Source organism: Podarcis pityusensis, assembly GCF_964106645.2.
Source record: "Podarcis pityusensis genome assembly, chromosome: 1".
In the NCBI taxonomy this organism is placed as follows: domain Eukaryota; kingdom Metazoa; phylum Chordata; class Lepidosauria; order Squamata; family Lacertidae; genus Podarcis; species Podarcis pityusensis.
Window position 1 is genome coordinate 81021148 of NC_138028.1, and position 24243 is coordinate 81045390.

General features: G+C 41.7%; 1 protein-coding gene across 12 annotated transcripts in view; it reads right to left on the reverse strand.

Moving 5' to 3' along the window:
- Nucleotides 1-695: 695 nt before the first annotated feature.
- DAGLA (diacylglycerol lipase alpha) overlaps nucleotides 696-24243 on the reverse strand; it is a 95379-nt gene continuing 71831 nt past the window's right edge. For 11 of the 12 annotated variants that reach the window (XM_081021963.1, XM_081021967.1, XM_081021961.1 and 8 more), the window contains 12 exons: nucleotides 23772-23896; nucleotides 22756-22912; nucleotides 22395-22478; nucleotides 22147-22224; nucleotides 20890-20970; nucleotides 19312-19454; nucleotides 18431-18499; nucleotides 16966-17038; nucleotides 14516-14712; nucleotides 13379-13508; nucleotides 12870-13048; nucleotides 2758-12655 (listed from right to left, as the gene is read on the reverse strand). In XM_081021963.1, coding sequence (XP_080878089.1) covers nucleotides 11728-12655; nucleotides 12870-13048; nucleotides 13379-13508; nucleotides 14516-14712; nucleotides 16966-17038; nucleotides 18431-18499; nucleotides 19312-19454; nucleotides 20890-20970; nucleotides 22147-22224; nucleotides 22395-22478; nucleotides 22756-22912; nucleotides 23772-23896 — 2244 coding nt within the window. In that variant the 3' untranslated portion in view covers nucleotides 2758-11727. Of the gene's footprint in view, nucleotides 1044-2757; nucleotides 12656-12869; nucleotides 13049-13378; nucleotides 13509-14515; nucleotides 14713-16965; nucleotides 17039-18430; nucleotides 18500-19311; nucleotides 19455-20889; nucleotides 20971-22146; nucleotides 22225-22394; nucleotides 22479-22755; nucleotides 22913-23771; nucleotides 23897-24243 lie in introns of those variants that run through there. The other variant, XR_013990782.1, reaches the window with a different exon arrangement.

Here is a 24243-nt window from a genome sequence, read left to right on the forward strand (position 1 = left end):
CCACGGTTGATCTTCAATATTACTACAGTGGATCAAGATTTCTCTTTCACTGTATGCCATGCCTGTGTGCTATAGTGCAGCGAGGGATGTGAAGCTATCTGTCATGGATGCTTTAGTTGAGATTCCTGCATTGCAGGGAGTTGGACTAGATGACTTGCAGGGTCCCTTCCCACTCTACAATTCTAGGATTCTAAGCAGTAGAAGCCACACAAGATTTGTGTGCATTTAAAATGGAGCGCTGCATGCCCTGGTTAATTCTGGAAGAGCTAATTTTGAAGGTGGCAAAGAATCAGGGTACAACAGGTGTGTGCTATGTGTGTGGATACAGAAGTGTATTGGCCATGAGCAATGCACTGTGTGAAGGCATTTAAGATAGAAGATACCAAGATAACTCTGATGATACTCTCATCTCATGGCTTGATGAATCACAGGACTACAGCAGCCAAGGGAGAACCCTGGAAAATCCAGTAGCCTTGTGAAAATTAGCATATGTCCAATGATGACAGCCATATTTTAATGATATCATTTTTACAGGATATTCTGTCTGGGCTTGATTTCCAGGTAAATCCATTGGCCAATGTGTGTGATTTAGACACTGTTCAAATTCTGCTTAGCCACAGACTCACTGGAATCCATTCTCAATATATCCCAGTCTCAATTCAAGTATGTAAAATGGGAACCATAATAAATCAGAATTGGTGTAAAGTGCAGTTTTAATGTGCAAAGCAAGAATGACAACTTGCCAAGTTAGCATCATCCATTGACTTATCAAAACATGCTAATTCCCTCTTGCTGGAATGAGTTACTAAAACAGAAAAACCTAATTTACTTATGGTTCCATGGATACATCCCTCTCAGCATTTTGCATCAATTGCTCCATAACAGACCTTGTGCAAAAGCCATTTGCATATCGTGGAATATTGGTACTTAGTCTGAGTGCTTCTTTCCTTTGCTGCTGATCCGTTAATAGGCGCATTGTGTTTATTAAACTTGTGCCTGTTATCTTTAGTGTGCTTTTGGTTTTGTGGATTATCCAAGGTACCCTTGGGAGAAAGGCAGATTATAAATATTAGAAATATATTTTTAAAATTAATAATATTCTATATAGATACCTTCTTCGTACTTGTGCAGATGCAGAAATTACTTACCAGAGGGTTAAGCGCCATGATCACTCCCTGTCTACACCAGTAACCACATATGCTTCTATTCTACTACTCAAAATTGTGAGTAGCTAGTATTGCTAGTGCTTTAACCTGACGGGATCTTAAGGCAGCTACACTGGCTAATTTTACAAAGCCATTTTCACTTTCTTGCACTTTGGAGCTCCCCGCCTATTGAGATCAAGCAGGCGCCCTTCACTGAACTTTTTCAAGTGCCTGCTGAAGACATTATTGTTTAGGCAAGCATGCCCAGATGTTTAGAAAGTTGAGGTCATTTTAATATGTTTTAGTATTTTTAACTTTGTATATTTCAAAGTATGTTTGTGAATTTTTCTTGATTTTCTTGTTTTCTTTTTGTGAACTGATTTGAGGGTTTTTTTTAACAATCAAGTGGTGTATAAATTTTATGAAATGAATAAAATAAAAATAGTGGTTACAAAGTATGTTTTCCTTAGTTCACTTTACGTTTGGGTCTGTTATGTGTTGGGCTCCTGTTCCAAATCCCTGGCGTATGCATGCCCAACAACATGATGCAAGAAGCAACTTGTGTGCTCCTGTCAAGCTATACTATAGCAATTCACTCAGAATGTTTCTTCAAATTGGACAATTTATGCACACACTTACCCTAACATTTTCCTGGCTCACACAAGGCATCTTTTATATGCTACCAGACACATACCTGTTCTCAGTACCCAGCTGCAGCCCTGGATGTCTGACAGTTTTAAGCTATGTCCATGTTTATTATTTTAATCATGAGAGATTAAATTTGTAATAAATTGTGCTGCCATTTTAATTGTGATAGTCACTGGGCTAGTGCACCAGGGGTTTGATGACTACCTTTCAGAACAGGATTCTTTTTTAAATAATAATTTCTTACAGCATGTAAATTAATTTGTTTTCATGTTTTTCCACATCAGCCTCTCTTCATTTCTGTGTTGTAGTCCATTTACTTTACCATTTCCAGGTTAGGCTCATCATTATTCCTCATTAAAATAGCTTTAGGCATTTTATCTATTAATGGCTGGTCCATGTGCTTTGAGTTTATTTTACTTAATGAAGTCTGCAAAGGCAATTTAATACTGTTTCTTATTTACACATTCTTTGCCCTCTTCCCGGATACTGTCAGTTGTGTGTGTGCCTGTTAGTTTTGTGGTGTTGTTTCATCTGTGAGGCAGGCAGACTTAGTGAATGTTTGCATCTACATTACATACTGTTTGTGCCAATCCAAAGGCAACCATTTTTTCCATGTTCTGCCAGTCACCCTCCTGGCTTCTGACACCCAGTAATTGGTTCGTTTTTCTGGGCCCTAATGACAACATACATGGCTGCTACCTTTGTCTCTGCTTCTCCTAACTGAGAGGTACCTGGTTGGCTGCTGTTACAAAGCGCTAGACTAGATGGATACTCAGTTTGATGCATCATAGGCAGTTTCTTTTTTTTCTTTAACCATCTCTTTTTGGAATGATTTAACTTCTGCTACAGTGCAGAGGCCCAATTGTGCATCTGCTCTGAAGGGATATAGGGAGTGGGATCTGTTAAACATTCCAACCGTGCTTCAACCACCATTTCATACACTGAGGTAAACAAGGTACAGAACTGTTATATACATATATATTTATATAATATGCTATAATAATTTGTATCTTTCTTTACAGCAATCTTAGTTAATATCTTTCATACATAGGTAAAAAAGTCACATGAGAATGGCACATGTAGGGTGCTCAGAGTCCCCTACAGCCTCCATGCTGGGGCAAATCAGAGCAGGGATCCAACAGTTAGCATTCCTGGAAGGGGTAAATGAGTGGTTTTGCAAGAAACGGCAATGCACAGACTCTTTGCTGCCTCTCCAGTGATTGCATACAAAGGCTTTTAGAATCCATGAATGGGAACTGGAGGACATCAGGATCAAAGGCATTAGGTGGAGACTTCTCGCTTTTCTCCCACAAAAGGGAAGAAGATTCCTATTTAAATAAATCAAGAAGCTGGAATCCACTGGTAAATGCCTGGCTCCAATGTGCTCCAGCAAGAGGGATAAAAACGGGAAAAGGATACAAGCAGTGAGGCTTTCATACAGAGAGACTGCTGTAGAAAGAAAAGGAAGGAAAGTAGTTTTCTGTACACAAACCTTGCAGAATGACAAAATAAAATTAAAGTTGGTAATGCCCCTCATATAGGCAAGAGCCCAAGATTTCTTAAGACAAAATTGAGTGCTCCACAACACTGATTCCACATTTAAGTGTGTTCCACTCGAATAACAAGGAAAGTGAGCATATTAGGGTAAAGATAACACTACCTGGGCTGTTGCCCCCTACATATTACTCCAGAGGGCAAGCAGGTAGTTAAGATTACAGATGTACCAATGTAAATTCAAGCTAATTGAAAGGATTCTAAAAGACAACAACATCCCTCTCATCATGCCCAGCATCCTGAAGGCACCATCTGACCACCTATAAGTGGCTGATAAATACCATTCAATAAAGGTGACCATCAGAACTGGGATACAAGTTTTTAAAATGACCTTTCCCCCTAGAATTCGAGCAGTTTGGGAGAGAGAAGTAAGGGCAGGCTACTACATCATGTTCTTAGATAATCTGCAAGGTAGTGTCTGCCAGCAGGCACCTCTGACATGCTGATATGAACGTTAATGGTAATGTGTGTGGTAGTGCTTTATCAATTGCATCTCCTGTGTGATAGCATTGGACTCACGACACATCCAAACCAGGCAAATACATGACAGACCATGCAGTTAAGTACCAGTAAGTCAGTCTGAATGCTAACATGGTGCCTAGGACTGGGAGGAATCCCTTCAGTAGCATCCTATGCAGCAGAAACTCAGGATCTTGAACATCTGGGCCTCAGATATGTTGTGATAAATAAGAGATACACAAAGCCCCAATAAATGCATTTTTTTTCAAAATTATGTCAGACATTGTCTAATTGTCTAGTTTCTCCAGAGGCATGAAAAATGAACTCCCTTATGCTAAAAAAAAAGAGTTAGACAACAAAGGGCCCAGTCATTCTTCATGGATAATTGAAATACAGGGATCAAAGAAGGGGAAATTTCTAATACTGTGGTACAAATGTCTTCTCTCAATGAGGCAATTGCTCCAAAATTCACTGCAGTACTATTCAGGTGAAGTTTATTTCATTACGAACCCTTATCAAACACAGTCAGCTTTCCTATTTTCAAGGAAAACTGCTACCAAACATCAGGGTTGGACTATGGAAGTTCTAGATATGCTTTGCAATAATGTGTATACATGTATTGCATGGTTTCACTTCTTCTACATGCTGCTTTCTGGCTTGCTCCCTCACTAGCACAGATTACCAATCAAGATAGTCAACAATCTCATCCAATAGGATGACTTCTATATATACCACTGGTACTGGGGAAAGCCTACTTTAGACAAATGAGGCATTGCTATTGGCACTTGTTAAGACAACCTGAAGGAGGAGAGGACACTTGGGAAATTTGGCAAAGCCTAACATCATGGAAGATGAGGACGTATCTCCTTCACATTATAAGAGAAGCAACGTGACAGTACAAGGAGAGAAAAGAATGAAAGCACTTGACACTGTGTCCTTTCCTTGCATCTCAAACTAACAAACAAAGGCACAACGGAAGTGTGGGGAACAAGAGAAAACAACACAAACAGCAAGGCAGCAGTGAGCTCAAGAACAGTTGTGCACTGTCTAAAGTAACTTGGGTTTCGTCACATTCAGTATTTTGTTCATAGTTTTCTTCTTGATCTCCCAATGAATTGATGTTATCCTGTTGAGTATGATACTACATGGCTGCAATTTATATGATGGGAAGCTCAATGCCTCAACCCTCTGCACAACGAACTATGGCTAAAAAGAAATGTATCAGACATGAAATATGGTGAGAGACCAAAGATGGAAATGCCATTAAGTATACCTAGGGTTGCCATATGTCTAGGAATTCCTGAATATGTCCTGTATTGGGGGTCCTACATGCCCATCCGGGGGGGAATTTTACATTTTAAAGCAAATGTCCTGGATTTGGTTAAAAAAAGAAAGTGTGTGTGCACTGGTGGCTCTGGTTCAGACAGCTAGGGCAGCCTGTGCTCTGGTTCAGGCTTGGTTCTGGTGCTGGCAGAGGGGCTATTGCCCTAAAAAAGCTCAACAACTTTTTGTGTCCAGATTTTTACCTCTTGAAATATGGCAACCCTAGCATCAGTGAAATAGTACTAGCCCCCAGAAACAGCTACTTGAAAACTATTTATACAGGCATCTCCCCACTTACGCACGTTCAACTCATGTGTGACTGTATATATGTGCAGAGCTGGGAAATAATTAAATAACTTGATTAAAACTGCAAAAAGGCACAGAAAGTGCAAAAATGGCCTGAAAAGAGTGGGGGAAAGTGCAAAAACGGCGCAAAAAGAGCAGTGCCATCAGCGGCAAGTGAATCTGACCCACAGCCAAGCACTTGGAGGCACTAGTGTTTACACACACACCCTTGCCATTGTTTCCAAATCATCCTGCAGCAGTGAAGACGACTGAGAGCCATTGCTACCATTCATACCAGTCTGGAAAGTGCTGCTGGTTTTTTAAAGGGTTTTTCAGTGGTTTCCAAAGGTTTAAAGGGCGTTTACAGGCTTTTAGGATGGTGTTCCCCACTATACATGATTTCACATATATGTGTGGTATCCTGGGGTGTAACCGCCACGTAAGTGGGGAGGTGCCTGTACTTCTAGACCATTCTAATTCATTATAATCATCATGTGACACAGTCACTGTTTCCCATTTTACAGATGTGAGTGAGACACAGAGCACATGCTGACTAATATGGGCCTTGAATCTAGTTCTCACAGATCTTTCTTTAACCCTCATTGGATAACAGTGCCACAATAGGAGAATCTTCTACTTGAACATGTGGTAGCTTTACTTTAGTTTGTATATACCACAATTCTTTATGAACTGCTTCTTAGATTTGACATAAAGGTCTCTACCAACAGATACATTTTTGATGTATGAAAAACTAAACGAAATCATGCACTGCAATCCTGAATGAAAATCAGATTTAACAGCTGCCTTGTACTGAGTCAGACTATTCACCCATCACTGTCTTACACTAAGAGGCAACAGTTCCACAAGTTTTTCAGCCCTGCTACCTTGAATTAGAGAAGGCAGGAATTGAATCTGGAACCTTCTGTATGCAAAACATGTGATTCCCCACTGAGTGATGGGTGCATTTTTGTCTCCATGAAAAGATCCCTACCACTTCATTCTGCAAAACAACAACATGGAAGACCGAAGATATAAATAAGCTGGTCACACTCCCCTAAATCTGCCTATGCCAGAGTAAACCATACTGGACTGGATGGAACAATAGTCTAAGTATAAGGCAGCTTCAGAGGATCAGATATGTAGGATTTCATCTATAGCACTATACATGTGATAGCTCCAATTCAGCTTCAGTGCCACATACATTCTATCCTCACATAATGGGTGAAGGGACATCCAAGTTGTTGCCACCACTCCTTTTAGGCAAGCAGGGCTGTTTGAATGATTTAGTGCTAGCTTGTTTTTGAACAAAAAACAGTCAGATGATTGCTCCAGCAGTGAGCTGCAGACTGTGTGTGTGTGTGTAACCCCATAAGTACTTAAAATTATGCTAAGGGGAAACAGTGTGTTTTTCATAGGTACTATTCCATACATCGGGGTGGCCAATCTCTGAAGAGACTGCGATCTACTTTCAGAATTAAAAACTGGCAGTGATCTACCAGCTTTTTGGGGGGTTCAGCTCAAATTTGTTGAGCTTTTTTTAGGGAGGAGAAAAGCCCCTAAAAAGGGACAAAGAGGTAAAGTCACTCACAAAAAGATTGCAATGGATCAAAACAGCAGCACAGAGAAAGATCTGTCTCTTCCCTTCCAGAGATCATACAACAATGGAGGGCGGGGCGAGGGGGCAGGGCAGGAGTCAGTTTTAGCCACGCTAAGGAAAGGGAGCCAGAGATCGACCGTGATCTACCAGTAGGACATCCCTGCCGTACATATATGTGAAACTCATGCAACCACATTTCATGTGACAATCAAAATAACTATAAATATCTAGCTGGGAGAAGAATCTCATTTCCCAAGCACAAAATGCTGAAGTCTTGAGTACTGGGGAAACACAGCATCCTTGCAATGGAAGCATTCCACTGGACGAAGTCCATAGCTTTGAAATGTGGAGAAGGTTAGACAACCTTTTGCAGCAATGAGATGCACCCTGTGCTAACCAGGATGAAATGTTGGAGACATAGGAGATGTAACATATTTATCAACAGGATAATCAAGTGGGGAAAATCAGGTGTGGAATGTAATTGTTTGAAGAGGGAAAAGGTACCGAGCAGAATTAGATAGGAAGTGCCAAACAGAGTTGAAAAGGAGAGAACTTATAAAAGCTATTACCACAGGTTCTGGTTTTAAGTTCCCACTCCCCAAATTCAATGCATGTCTCAGCCCAAAAGCACTTAAAAGGACTGACATGGCATTGTATGTGTATTTGGGAAAGTTTGAAAGTACCCTCTGTTGGAAAAGAATGAAAGTGCTCATCATTAGTCGCTCTGCTAGTAAGAGAAGTATTTCTCCCAGCTGGGAGATATCTTTTGTTAGGGCATCTTTGGCAAAGCTGCATCAGCATCTATATGAGGCCTTTGATCACCTATTTTAGTTTTTAAAGTGAACGAAAACCTGCCTGGGAGTGTGAATTAATTCGCTGCATCTGCTCTAAAGCTTCAGCGGAGTGTGCAATTCCACCCAAAATCTACTAGCCCACTGACGCTGGGTGAGTAAAAGGGTTGCAGTGACTTTGCTACAACTAGGAACTGCTCAGTTAATGGCTATTGCTTCAGATACATTCCTAGCACTGAACCGATTGCATATTGAAGTTTTAGATAGTTTTCAAAGGACAGTCTAAACACCCAAGGTGCTGAATAAGCAGGGAGAGGACACAGCACCTTGGGGATGAAGCCCAGAGGCAAAGCCATGAAGGATCTTTTAAAGCCAGGTAGAAGAGTTGGAAAACCAATTTATCAGAGCACAAGCAGGATGCAGTGTGCGTGAAATAGGTACCAACATGTTTCAGGGGTGAAACTCAATAGAAACTCAGTATGTGTGTCAGTAGTATGGCATTTTCTAGTTCTTTCCTATAACTACAAGGGATATGGGTATGCTAAAAATAAATAAATAAAGTGTTGGTGTGGAGTGTTGGTGTAGTCATTGGCCTTTTTAGTGTAAAACAAATTAAGTGCTAAAAGACCCATTTTTTCAAGAAAAAAAAGACAAATAAGATGCTGTAATATAATGCAGCAAATAAACTCAACTCCTATTTTTATACTTGCCTCTCCTGCTGAGTGCAAGCATTTGATACACCTGAATCTGTGTATTTTCCTTCTTCCAGGCAGAAGCCCAACAGTCACAAAAAGCACAGACAATCTGGGACAAACACAGTTAAGACAGTCTGATTCCTGCTACCAGTGACAAGGAAGAGGATAACAAACACTCTTGGGATACAATCAAACAGTTTTGAAAAGTAACAAAACCCATGAAAATGACAATGAACTGGTGCTCCGGTCAGGCACAACATTGTAGTGCAATAGCTTGTTGCATCATTCACAATCTGATCACCACCAAATGAACATATTAAAACCTTCTCCAAGCAAAGCTGTATCAACAGCCTCTCATCCTGGCTCTCCAAGCCTAAAATAATCATCTCAGGCAGGGGTGGGGGACCTGCGGCCCTTCATCAGCCCCAACCAGCATTACCATCAGTCAGGGATGATGTAGTCCAACACAATCTGGAGGGCCAATGGCTAGCCATCCTTGTCCTAAGGCAGGAAACCGCCTGCTCTCCACCTTTGCAGATTTTCAGATTCATACAGTAGATATGCTGCACGCACAGACACCCTTCCCTCCCCCCTACATTCCCATAACCCACAAGAGCTGGGAAGCTTCCTTCTTTTCTATTTGTAAAGTGCTTTGAAGTTTAAAGCGCTCTCTAGGTGCTAAGTATTTGCACTGAATCATAGCTTGATTCACAAGGCAGTGCTCCTCAAGATTGGCAGACTGATTGGAGTGGCATCAGCTGCTCAAGCAGCCTGTCCAGTTTGGTGAGCTTAACCTGCTGTAAGTACTGCAGCTTAAACTCTGCAACACCGCTGCATCCCAAAAGATCCTCATAAACCATGCAGTTTATTATATGCTTTGTCCCAGAACTATATATTCCTGCTGTGTCTTCCTTAAAGAAGCATATTTTATCAGGCTAGTTCTGGTTTACAGTAGCCTTAGTCAACTAACATGAACCAATACAGCTGCTATTGAAAAAATGGGAACACTGAAGAGCTAAATTATTAAGACAGATTGGCTCAAGCCTAAATCATTAAGATTAATTGTTTGAAAACTGGAATTTTATCAATAAAAACTGCGCTTCCAATGAAAAATTGTTTCAGTGTAGAAAGGGGGGATTTACTCTTCTGTCATGTTGACCACCAGCATTAGGCCCCAATTCACAATTGCCCTGCATATTGCAGAATCATTTAATCATAGAATCATAGAGTTGGAAGAGACCACAAGGGCCATCGAGTCCAACCCCCTGCGGGTATTTGCAGTCCTATCCTATGCAAGTTTATTCAGAAGGAAAAGTGCTGTGGAGTTCAGTGGGGACTGGTTTCCAAGCTAGCATACATAGGAGTGTTAAAACATGAAAGGCAACGAGTCCCTAGAACCTCCATAGGAAACAAAACTAGGGCTGCAACCCTGTACTCACTTAGCTGGCAACAAGGACCACTGAGCTCAGTGGGACTTACTTCCAAGTAGACACATACAGGATTGTGCTATTAGTCACCAAGAAAACTGGAAATTCTCCCACTCGTTTCCAGTTCTTCCAAACAAGCAGCCTTTAAACCACAAAGAGGCACAGGTGGCTAGAGCTTGCCAGAACCTTCAGAGTGCCCTTTGTTTTGGCAGCCTGCTTGGGGACCTGAGGCCGCAACCTCAGGGAATGTGCCAAGTACCTTCTGGGTTGCCATGCATGGGTCATATGCTGTGTATGGCATACGAGGCTGCATGCTGAAGAGGCCTATGGTAAGAGTTGTTCTTTCACATTAATGCTACATTCCGATATAATATGACTTGTAGGTCACAATATGCTTAACTTCCTACGTAAAAATTATTTCACTCCTAAGTTTCATCACTAGAAAATACTTGCAATTTTACACAGTGCCGCCATCTTGTTGTGAGAAGATCTCAGACATGAGCACTGTTGCAGGACTAGTAGCTGAGATGCAATGTCGTGAGTTGTTCTGATGTGTAGTTGGGTGATGCTGATAAGCCCCTGATCGTAGAGTGGCTGAAGGAATGCATATGCACAGGGTTAATCCTATCACCCATCAGTACTTTCTAAGAAGGATTTGTAATAACAATGCTTCTTAAGGACCCAAGTTGAGGGAGAGATGGGAATGCAGAGAGAACATTCGTCCCACTCAGGCAGGTGTTTCTCATACACTTAGTAACTACCTCCCCAAAATGCTTAGTAGCTTTGTAAACATACATGAGACTTCAATGCACAATATAAGTCCATCTTTTCCCTGAACTCAGGGACAGACCGCCATTGACCTTACGTGATACTGCCAGTGAATGCAAGATCAGGAATGGGGACAAACTGGCTCTGGGCACCATTATGTTTTGGGGAATAATATAGGGCACTGGCAAGCCAAAAGCTAGTTTAAACCAATTGATTCATGCAAATAGAGATGAAAATTCTGTCAGATAAAGCAAGATTGTCACTAGTTCATCGTGATCTGGGGAGCTGTGCAATGCTGTGAGACCCAAAATACCTCTCATCCCCTCCGCCCCACCCTCCAGCACATGTACTTTCTTCTCAGAAGAAGTTTGGTTATCACTGAACACAGAGCTAATCAGGGGAGCAAAACACCCGAGCCCCGGCCCAATTTTCACTGCACCCAGTCAGGATCGGGAGTGGGGGGACTGCATTCCTCTGGAACACAGCCTTAATGGCTATAAAACAGGAGAGTGTGTCTGATTATTTAAAAAAAAAAAAATCACAATGATGAAAATGATGGACAGGTGTTTGAGTCAAACATGATACGCTAGTGCAATAGGGCCCAAAGTCACAATCTCCTTGATTCAGACACAATTCCAAGGACATTATCTGACCCCTCAGCTTATGTAGCTCTGGTCCTCTAGCCTGTGGACAGTAACTTCCTAATTTCAGCAGGAAAGGCAGAGATCCTGCCTCCTTCTTAAAAGAAATATGCTGAGGTAGGGAAACCAGTCATCTAACTTCAGTGAACAAGGTCCTCAAAAAGCAGCAGGCTGCGTTAGGCAGTGATTTCCTCCCTAACTAAGTACACAAACCACGGTGTGGCATCCTTCGTGCTGACCTCCACTGTGGCGCCATTAACAAAGCACCTAGGAAAGAATACCACCTTTCCCCATGCATCTTCCACAACTCTCACCTGCCCAGTGACCAGGTCCTCCACGTTTTATCCCATGACTTAAAGCATGGGATTGGCTATTTGGGCCCTTCTCTCCTACACTAGAGGGCTGAGATCATGCAGTCCTCTTGTTTGGCAGGGCTGGTCATATTGCCAGTGGGAGTGGAAGTCCGGATTTTGTCAGTGGCCAGACATTCCTGGCTACTCATGCCTGTAGGAGTGAGGTCCATAAGCTCTCCAGAAGAACTCAGAGGGAAAGAAGGGGAAACTGATATGCCTGAGGAGGGATCTGTTGAGCCCGCAAATAACCTGGGGGGCTTTGGGACTAAGTTGGGCTCATACTGTGCTCTTAGCAGGATCTCCTGATCACTGACAGACTTGGGCATCTCAGCAAAATCACTAGTGCTGTCCGATACCATCATGCAGTAGATGTCCTGGAAGGAGCTGCTTTTGCTGTCCAGATTAAAGAGGCTGTCTATAAACTCGGCAAACTCCAACACTTGCGGACTGGGGTCATCACTGAGCCTCCCGTTCTGGAGGGTCAGTTCCTCCTGAGCAGTGAAGGAAACGTGGTCTGCATCGCTGCCAGCACCGCCGTCACTGCAGCGCCGCTGAGGAGTGGTGTCTCCACTGTTGTGCAGGGCCTCAGGAGGCTGAGTCTCCTGGGAGTGTTTGGAGAGGCTGTCAGCAGCAAGCAGCTCTGTCCGTGAGCTGAGGGAGGGGTTTTCCTCAGGGATTGCTGGGTCGATATAAAAACAGTGAGTCTCATCTTTCTCCATGACTGCATGGAGGCTGGGTGAGCCGCGGATGCTACGAAAACCAGAGGAACGCCTTGAATCAAAGCTGTAGATGGATTCATTATCCGACAGGCTCTCCATTGTAGCAAGAGGAGCACGCCGGTCCTGCAGTTCAACAGACAGGCGTTCCTTGGTATCTAGAAGCAGCAGCTCCACAGGATCCTTCTGCACTGGAGATAGAAGCTTGGTCTCATAAAACCCTTCCAAACTGATTTCAGAGTGAGCCTTACTCCTGCAAAAGGAGAAGACAAAAATATGAGACTAATACAAGGCTACGCTATGATCTCTTGGAACAAGCCACAGAAAAGAACACCGCAGATACAACTCCTCATTTATGACATCACGATATCCACCAACACCACAGCAGTTATCACATAGCAGGAAGGAATACGTCCATCAGGGGTCTTTAGTGGATCTTTCTAGAAAAATCAGAGCCACATCCTTACTTAGTGCTGCTGTTCCTTCTGTCCACTACTATGTCTCCAATTCCAATCTGCACAGAAGGCCTAGGCAGAGGCTGATTCTGGAAGATTAACTCCGGGTTGAGGTCCACTTCTGTAGGACTCACCATCACTTTGGCTGCAGAAAGCAAGGCTGTTTTGCCTTTGTTATAATTCTCCAGTACCTGTGCAAAATAAATTGGTAGAGAACAGTTTTCTTCAGTTATTATTTCCAACCTAACCTCACTGACTTTTGACATAAAAGTCAAATGTCCCACAGCGTGCCTAAAATGGATCACAGCAACATGTTATATCAGTGCTTTTGATTTTCAACAAAATTTTTGTATGTACGCCTCACATTTTGCTGGACTACATTTTGCTGGATACACAATCCCTTAATCATAATGTCCGTCCTTTTCTTCATCCATTAATCAGTTTGTTCAGATGTTCAGCACAAACATTTTGGTTCGTCTTCTATCCCCTCTGGTACCTCCCCAAATAATGCCCATTATTACCTTGTTAAGACCCTCCATGACCACATAAGGCAGGTGTTCGTGTAGCATTGCTGGGGAAATTATCACTTCATTAAATGCTTTGTTGTCTCCCCAAATGGCAAAGTATGTGGGTTCCTCCTGATCACAGCAGCTGGGGGGAAAGTCAAGAAAGGCACAGTCATGGGAAAGCAAGCAAATTAGAGGGGGAAGGAATGATGACCCCAGAGAAAAAACACTGGGACATACAGTGGGGCTGGGTGTAGGGGACATCACTCTAAGGACCCAAATGAATAACAGAACACAAAGGCAGTTCTTTCAGGCCCATATTCTAAGGCAGAATCATTCATATCACATCTTGTCCTGCACAATTAACTGACATTATGAAATGCTATAATATGGGACCAGCAGAGAACAGAAACAAACAAGACTCAAGCACTTATCTCCTGTCATCCATCTCTTTTCCCACTACAGTGCTCCTCTACTAAATACCATTTCAGGCAGGAGCTAAACTGCCAAGAGAATAAAGCCACAGGCTTCTGCAGATACCTTGGTATCATGGCTATATTCCCAAGGTTACAATGTCATCAAGAGTACCTGGTTATTACATAATTTTGTCATTCTAACACTCAGCTGCATTTCCCATTTTTTAATTCTATAGCTTGGAATGTTAAATTCAGCAGACCAGGCAAACAAAACTAGCTGCATGTAAATGCATACATAGAGGTTTTTTAATATTAATAGTTTATCCTTGATGAAATACTCACTGACTGCAGTGAACTACCTGGCCTAAGTTTTTGTTTAGTGAGTGTCTTCTCAGTTTGGGTCAATTAGTCTCCCACCCAGATGTAAACCATCATTTGTTCCTGGGTGGCTTTGCTTTTTGGTTGGGGGGGGAGGTGACAGTTGAAGACCCCAGCAATTTCCACCCACCACGGCTGGTACTATGGGATAAATGCAGAGCACATAAAACCAAACTAGAGTTCCCATGGGGGAAATTTAATAATATCTATATGTGCTGCACTATCAGTAAAGGTGCCACCAAAATTACAAGTTAGAAACTCTCAGAAAATAAGATCACCACCACCACCACCACCCCACGCTGGCCACCAAGAAAGCCCATCAAACAGTTTGCTGAATATTATTCCCAGCTCTACCCACCAGCACTGTTCAGCAGGATGATTGTGAACAACATGAATGATGCGCCCAGGAGGATAGAGTGGTGTGCTTGCCGACAGGGCGATGGTTAAGTCACTAGGATGGGTCCAGAGGCGGTGACTGGTTACTGAATTCACTTCTTGCTCTTCAGGGAGCTCAGACTTGGGAATGCATTTTGTGGCACCCACAATGATTCTCCACTGTCCAAGAAAAGAGAAAGGAAAGGAGGACTCTGAAGTAATGCAATTAAGTGCAAGGCTGAAGTGCTGACATTATATCATGGTACAAAGGGGGAAAGTTGAGAAAACTTCACATTTGGGCTGATGGTTTTTTTAAAAAAATGCATTGTGTTCCCATTTGACACTCATAATGCAGAAAAGAAGGCAGCAATCACACTATGGACTAGATTCCTTGGTTTGCATATTAACAATAATAAAAACATGGAAAAACATCCATATCTCTATCTATCTATCTATCTATCTATCATCTATCTATCTATCTATCTATCATCTATCTGTCTGTCTATCTATCTATCTATCTATCTATCTATCTATCTATCTATCTATCTATCTCTATAAATCACTGAGCATTCAGGGAAGAAGCTAAAGTGCATCTCTAAGAAGCATCTATCACCCAGGTTTCTACTTTGAGCAAGGACAAGTAGCAATCTCATTTGAAGGAGAAAAGTTCCAGTTTTTAGGGGCAACTAGTGATGTCATAAATCTGATCATTTGTGAGCCAACCAATTACAGTTGTACCTTGGAAGTTGAATGGAATCCGTTCCAGAAGTCCATTCAACTTCCAAAACATTCGAAAACCAAAGCACGGCTCCTGCAGCCAATCAGAAGCCCCATCAGATGTTTGGCTTCCAAAAGAATGTTCGAAAACCGGAACACTCACTTTTGGGTTTCAATCGTTCAGGAGCCAAAACATTCAAGAACTAGGCTGTTTGAAAACCAAGGTACGACTGTACTTATTACTTATAGTTCAAATTAGACGGAAGTTTGGGGTTATATTATTCTAAGAAAGAAAGGAGGGTAGTTGTCCAATAGGAAGTTAGTAACATTTAGCAGGCAGTGTCTCAGGCAAACTCCCTCTTAGCAACAGTGATTAAGACATGCAAAATCTACAGAATCTAAATATAGGGAAAATATGATAACCCAGTCTGGTGACTTTCCAGGCCTGACATCACACACAAACAGAAGTGCATTGATCAAAAAGAATACTAATGTTAATATATAGAACTGCATCTCTCTTTACCTCATCAGAATAGCACCGTTTCCTTTTAATTTTGGCTCCTTTCCCTGATAGTGTATTTAATTATTACCTTCTCTTGTCCTGCACACTGAGCTATCCCAGTATCACACAACACACAAGAAGCAGTTACAGAGTTTGCTTGTGTGTTACTTTCCCAGAGTAAACTTTTAAAAATGTGTTATCACTGCTGTGCAAGTGTAACAGCCTTCAAAATACCTTGTCTTCTTGATGGCATATTAATGCAATTGAACAATTGTGGAATGGGCGAATGAGAAAAATGATAATGGGAACTACCTTGAAAATAGATTCAACTAAGAATACCATCACCTTTTAACCCAGAGGGAATAGTCACAAGGGGATCAAGGCAGGCACATGTCAGACTATGCCAATACGCCCCAACTGGCCAGAGGCTAAATTATGAGATTTCTAACTAATTACATTTCACTACAAATGGAATTCAAGCGGTAACAGGAAGCCCCTCTCTCAATTGAGGCAGTTTTTAACAAGAAGGTAAGAGACTACATTAATCTCTAGCTGTAGCCCAGGCAGATGCTATATGACAGATACACATGAAATTTACATTTAGACTGTGAATCTGCAGTAAGGCAGACAAGGTCTAATCTTAAAATAACTAGGATTAGGTTGCTTATGCCACTGCTGTTATCATGAATTTATCATAGACCTGGGACAGCAGCCAATGAAACATGAAGTCCTAAACAAATAAAGGTGAAGCAGTAACCTTTTCAGCTACAGTCATACCTCATGTTACATTTGCTTCAGGTTAAGCCTTTTCAGGTTGCATCCCACGGCGACTTGGGAGTACCAGAAAGGGTTACCTCCGGGTTTCCCCACTCGCGCATACGCAGACACGCAAAATAACATCATGTGTATGCGCAGAAAGGGCAAATCGCGACCCGCAAACGCAGGTTGCGTTCTGCTAATGTTGCGAATGGGCCTCCAGAATGGATCCCATTTGCAACCAGAGGTACCACTGTATTTTAAAAATGCATGTGACACAAATAATTTAATTTCAGATAGACTTGAAATCTTTCTTTATTATTTTACATATTAACCTGCCTAATTTTCATAACCTGCCTAATCTGGCTAACAGATTAAAACATCACAATGGAAATATATAGCAACCTCCATTTTAACATCAAAAGCCTAAAAACACAAGAGAGTCCAACTCGTCTTACCTTTGGTTTGTTACTTCTCTGCAGAACATCAAGAAGCTGCCGGCGAAATCCCTCCAGTTGTGAGAGCCCAATCCTGAGGGATAAAGAATATCAGATGCACTGATGCAGGTATAACTATTATGAGGAGCACATACAGGAAAGTAAAGAGAGATGGGATCAGAGTAGACTTACCCATGGCTCAGTATAAGGCTATTTTATACAAATATACTGAAGACAATTCCTAACCCGTTAGAAAGATATGAGCAGATACATTACAGATAATCCAAAAGTAAGTGAATAATACAGAAGGCAAACTACTTAACTAAAACTATAGATAACAAAAAATATGACACAGGGGTGTGAGAAGTCAATACTCAAAAGGGAAGCAGGCTATCAAAATCCATTTAACCAAGATAATGATTCAGAGATTTTAGATGGCATATGACAGGTAAAACAAGCAAACTAGGAAGACGGAATAGAAGTGTGAAGTACCACTATCCAGATAATCATAGATAAACAAGCGGGAGATGCTTCTACATAATGGGTACTGAACTTTTTTTCCATCTCAGGCAAAGAAAAGCAGGCAGCTTCCCACTCCAGCATGGAGAGACTGCAGTCTTCTCTGCCTCAGATGCGTGGAGGAGCACGATCTACATGAGGACAAAGGTACACTTGGATGATTCCTCCCTTCGCACCTTCCTCTCCACTGCCATCTCAATAAATTTGGTGATGGGAGGCATTTAGTGGAATAATAGTTGGGGCATCCATGCTAACCTCATGGAAGGGCTGCATGCCACCCATGGGCCACAGATGTGTGCTAGGACAAAGAAAATGCAAAAGGATATGAGCTTTTAACATAAAAAAGAGCCAAGGACCTTATACACAATTGTGAGGTGGTGAGAAATGAAAAAGCACACAGGTAAGCAAGAGATGATAATGCACATAAAACGATACACAGTACACAAGTGTAAGATGACACAGTTCACATACTACAGAGATGCTAGGCAGGAGTGAGGTGACAACACGTATAGCTCAAGATACAGTGCAAAGATGGAAGATGACACGGAAGATATAGCCAGGAGACAATTCACAGGTGTAAGGTGGCTCAGAAGAGGTGACCTGGGAGAGAGCACAAATGTGTAAATGACAGCACAGATAACTAAGGAGATGGCAAATAGATGCCAGATGCCACAATGAACACAATTGTGGAATCAGAATATTCACCTTTTTCAGTAATACAGGCAACTGAGAGATAGGGGAGGGATATGCCAATACACAGGTATGCAATACATCAATGAATGAGTCCAGGTAAAAGACACAGCAATACAGGTAGCTAGGAAAAGAGGGACAAGCAAGACGGGGGTTGAAGACTGATAAACAGGAAAATGAGACAAATGTGAACTGGGATTTTTCAGAAAGGAAGCGCAGAGCTTTGGTATAAAACAAAGAAACACTGAAACAAGAAATTTCAGACTTATTGACTTGCCTGGGGACTAGGTCTTTGCCTAGCACAACTGCTGTAACAAACTCTTTGGAGTACTCCATTGCATCCTCACTAGAAGGGAAACAAGAAGGAACTGGTGGGATTTCATTGTCAGAAAGGGACACAATATCCAATTAATTCTCTGAATCATAAATATCCAGTTTCCAAATTTATAAGGCTGGCACACTGCCTGTTCGCTAAACCAACAGCCCCCACCCCCACCCCCAGTACTATTCTAGAGATACAACTCTGAAATATACTCCAGTGTGGTAGCCCAAACGTGAGCTGGATCACCAGAGTATTCATCATATGTTGTACTTCATATGGGCAAATCCAGAGTGCATTTGAGAAACACAGAAAGTGAAAAAACACTACATTGGCATCTGGGTGGAAACATTTTCATATAATGAGAATGAGAGCAATACCAAACTGCCCACCACCAATATATAACTAAGCTAGCCCACATGAGGCTTAGTAGTATAATGTGGTCTTAATTCCAAATAAGGAACCCACGCCCCAGATGTGTCACAAAGAAAAGAAACTTTAGAAATCAATTTCTTTCAGGGTTAATTGACCTGTGATTCCCTGTCCAAATACACTGATATGATTTACATTACTACTGATGTATTGAACAACTATGGCCACAGAGTCTGACATCATAGGCATCCCTCTGGGCATTCAACAGAAGCAACTCCTATCTGTGACAGGGCACATCAGAAGTTGACACCTGAGGTAGGTCAACATCCTGTTCTTAGCGTTCATTTTTTTAAAAAAAAAATCCTTAAACCTGAAGATGCAAGCCTGAAAATACACAGAACAGGCCTGCTAAAATCTCAGATGCTATGGCTCCCCCTTCCCTTTATTCAATAAATACAAATACTTACCTTAAGAGTCCACCTGGGGGAGAGTAGGCATAGCACTTTAGAGTTGGGTACTGAGGACGCAGCAGGAAGGACAGAATGGCAGCTGTGCCTGCCCCTAAGGAATGGCCCACAACAATTAGGCCATAGTGTTTTGTTCCTCTGCCCTACAAAACAAAAAACAATTAGGTATTTGCATAATTTGGCAATTCTTATCAAATCCTTCCCCCTTTAGCTAAAATATAAGAGAGTCTAATGTGAATCTCATCCCAGCCATAAACTCACTTAGGTGGCCTTAAGGCAAGCCACTCACAGATCCCTGCCCCAAATCTCCAACATGGGGAAAAAGCCTTTGAGTATTACAGTAAGAGAATACATGTAAGGCACTATAAATGCACTCAATTATAGGATAAATATAAAAAGCAAATCTTGAGCTCCTAAGTAATTACAAAAGTCTGGAGCCACAGTCTAAAGAACAGCAGGATTAATTCTGAAACAGACTGATGTGAAAGAAAGGCAAAAAGATTGCAGAGCACTCCAAGGTTGCATTATCTATTTCTGAGTTGTGTCATTTTTACATGTTTTACTTTTCATTCTGTTCTGCAATTTTAGAAGGCCCTCTCAAAACACATTATATATTTAAATACATATTTAAACACAAATTTATTTTACTTAAAAACAATATCAAAATGTGTATTTTAATATGCTTGAACAGCTAAGGACTGTATCTCAGCAGTAGAGAAGTGTTAAAATCCTGTGGAAAGCTAAATTCCAATTTGAACATTAGTCCAAGATGTGTGAATCAGATCATTTCATTTATTCACAAACACTGAATTCCTTACACATCCTTATAGTAGGCTAATTCTTCTTTAAGCACTTCCTGAAGAACATTTAGTACAGTGGTACCTCAGGTTACATACGCTTCAGGTTACCGACTCCGTTAACCCAGAAATAGTGCTTCAGGTTAAGAACTTTGCTTCAGGATGAGAACAGAAATCGTGCTCCGGCGGCACGGCGGCAGCAGGAGGCCCCATTAGCTAAAGTGGTGCTTCAAGTTAAGAACAGTTTCAAGTTAAGTACGGACCTCCGGAACGAATTAAGTACTTAACCTGAGGTACCACTGTATAGGCAACATACACATACTCTGCTGTCAAAAGAATTATAGATGTAATGATACAGCTCACAATGTAATTTGCTTTATAGCACAGAAAGGTCAAATTGCTCTTTATGTGTGCACACGTGTGCAAAATTACTTTATAATTTATTGCAAGACTCAGGCAAGTCATTAATGTGGAAACTGATTTTCAATTGAATTTTACCTGTTTTTAGTATCTTGGAATAAGGTGATTTTCCTGCCTTCCTTTCCATTTCCTAACTTCAGTGACTTATTTTCCCCCCAACACTGTTTCCAGTAACTGTTCAACAGAACAGTAAATTATTCATCTGGTGGCCAAGGGCACTGAACAGCTACAAATGTTAGACGTGTTCAGATGTTGACATTGTTTCTAGTAATTCAAACATAATGTTCTATAGTTAACAGAGGGACGTGGGTGGAAAAATGAACCTATCTCCTGACCACAATGCACAGAAGCAAAGCCTCACCAAATCACGCCCAAAGGCCTGAGAGAGCACCATCTCTTGCTCTAGTTTCTTTTTGATGTACTCAGCAGACAGCACCATCCCCTAAAAGGAGGAAGAAAGGACAAGTGAAAAGGGGAGTTTTAGCATAGCTGAGTGGCCTGCATCAGCACTTCAGTAACATATCTGATCATACTCAACATACTCAAATGATTGATGTGCTCTTAGTTTTTCATTTCTTTTTCCTCCAGACCCTCCCTGACTCCTCTTTCCCCCTCTCTCCTTGGACCATTTAAAGGGCCCTAGAACTATGAGGTCACTCACCATCTCCAACATCAACCAGCTATTGGTGAAGTGAGCTCTCAGTGGCTGAGGATCATGTCACCCATGGCTGATGGTTCTCATGGACATACTGGCTCAGCAACCACCAGGGGTAGGAGGGCTGTTGCACAAACCTATTCCTTTTTTCTAAAAAAAGTCTTCTTTCTCCTGCTCTAACTACATGTGTCAGAGATAAAAAGGGCATGTTCCACATTCTTCAGTCCTTCTCTAATACCTCAGCTGTTTTCCGTCTACTGGTTTTTCAATTCTAGCCATAACCAGAAGGGTTAATATTCATTCCATGTCCCTTACATTGGCACTGTGCTTTCTATAGCCCAACACAACAGTTTTAGTAATAACCCCCCCCCCCACTATATCCTTAATTGATTATACTCTTCCAGAATTTCCTTTTTTGACATATCTAATATATGGGAAAACAATCTGATTTTTCTCTCCTGCATCTCCAATGCTTATCACAGGGGCCATGCACAACGTACAAACCATTTTGTCATGGCTTCTCTATGGTTGTCCTATACTGATAATTTTCCAGGCACTTACAGTGCTGGACAAGCATGGTGTCTTGCGTTGGGTGTGGCTGCAAGACCGCAAATGGCAATGCTGCCTCATCAAGCACAGAGCCATTGTGCCCCATTGTAAACCTGTTTCTCAATGCAGTAGCTTTTATGAACATTGGCTTTTTTGAATTCAGTTCTGCAACAGTCAACTGTTTTCTGAACTCCAGCAACCTTGTGAAGTTATTACCAGGCGTTGGTTCTTGAGGTTTTTTTTTATTTGACTAGCGACTTTGACGCACTTGCCTTGTTACTTTTTCAGCAGCAACACTTCACAATTCATGAAAGGATTGCAAATCATTTTAAATAGTTTGCTTTCAAGAGGAGCTGAGAAAAGAGAGGGCTGAAATTACAGACCAACTAGGTGAAATAAGAAAGTGATGACTACCTTGTGTCCAAGCCAGGTTCCATGATGACCTTCCACAGGGAGACGCTCAGCATCTCCAGTCAGGTCAGTCAGAGCATCCTGGAGAAGTAAGAAGGAGGACCAATTGTATATTAGAATGAATCATAAAATGCTAATGGTATCTTTCTACAAGAACAGTGCAATGTGAAATGTGGGAGCAGAGGATTCCTAGGAGCCCAGCATGAAATGACATCTATTGTGGGAGTGAACAGAGCAGGACTCAACATTACCTTTGGGGACAAAGTTCCTCGAATACTGATGACCACTTTCTTCTTCTCATGATCGACAGCAACGTAGAAGGGAGTTTCATAGACCTAAAGGAAATGCAGCATCACATCAGTCTTGCCTTACTGAAATGAAGTGACTGTCACCCTCCCAACATAAAACAGTAAAACAGCTAGCAGATAAGCCTTCAAAGGACAGCAGCACCCTTGAGTTCAATCTACTTGAGCATACATAAGGCGTTATCTGTATATCACTGATAGTAACTTCAGGCTATAAATTAGCTGCTAGACCTGTTGGCTTAAGACATGGCTCTGAAATGTCCCAGAAATGTCCTTCAGAGCAAGGAAGCTCTTAGAAGGTCCTTACCGCATCATGACAGGAAGTGTACACAATGTCCACAGAGCTCATGTTTTCATCAAGAAAGTGGCGACGGATGGCGATAGCATTGCAGCCGCAGCAATTATCTTCCTCAATTGTGACACCAGGTGCATAACGCGGCCGAGAGGGGCAGAGACAACAGCATCTTTAAATAAAAAGTACAGGTAAATAACATTTGGAAAGGAATGGAAGAAGAGATGAAGGATAAAAGAGAAGCAATAGAAGAGCCTAGCTTACTGAAGACATTTTTACCTACACAAAATGCCAGCTCTGTTTTCATTCTGGAAAAGATAATATACCAGCAACCTAAAAGATAGCTCTGTGAATTTATAGGATAAAGGAAGAAATGGGTAAAAATTAAAGAGAAAGACAACAGGTCAGAAAGGAGAAAAGAAAAAAGAAATCAGACTTTATAGAGGCACCAGAACAGTATTAACTATTTAATAATGCAAGTTCAGTATATCTTAATTATCTGCAGAGTTGACATTATGGATATGTGCACTGAAATATAATAAACCTTCCAAGCCCTGATTTAGGCACTTAGGACTACAACCTGTGCATGCTTATGAAGACGTAAATTCCACTGAAATCAGTGGACATCATCCTAAGTAAACATGCATATGAATACTCAAAGGCCTATTAAGGAACAATGAGATGCTACATGGACAGAAATAACATTTCATAGGATCACAGAATTGTAGACTTGGAAGGGATCCCAAGGGCCATCTGGTCTAACCCCCTGCAATGCAGGAATCTCAACTAAAGCATCATAGCAAGTAAATGTGGATAGGATAAAGTTACTTTGTAACCTCCTCGAAGTGAGATACGTGCAAGCCATTTTTAAAAAGCAAAGGCTTGTGTAGGCCAAAAACGAGACTACAAAAATGGAAGAGAGAATGAGGAAAGGGAAATTAAGGATTTACTAAAGAAGACAAGGAAGAATAAATACATGAGTAGAAAGTGAGGAGGAAATGTATACAAAGACAGCCTGGGTGAACACTTACGAGCAAGATCTGGCCAGGCGACAAAGTCCACAGGTAGGTTTCCTCATCAAATACATGGGCCAGCCATAGGCAGCCAAAGCAAAGAGCATATAGTAACAAACCTCTTTGTATCGCAGCATCTCTTGCTGGAGGAAACAAGAGATATTTAGTGTCCTGATGGCATCATTGGAGATGTCTCCCTCTCACTGTTTCAATATCAGTTCCCTACCCCACAAAATACATTTTTAAAATTTGTTGGACCTTCAAACCCTGCCCTCCCCTCTTTCCAGGCTTCTTTAGTTGAAAGTAACCACCTACAGCCAAAGGCCATTTTCAGACGCAACACTAACTCATAGTTTAGAGCAGGGGTAGCCAACGTGGTGTTTTCCAGAAGTTACTAGATCACAACTCTCATCACCATTAACCATTGGCCACACTGGCTTGGGCTTGCGCTCTCCTGCCCCCAATCTTGGGGACAGCTTAAAGGAGACTG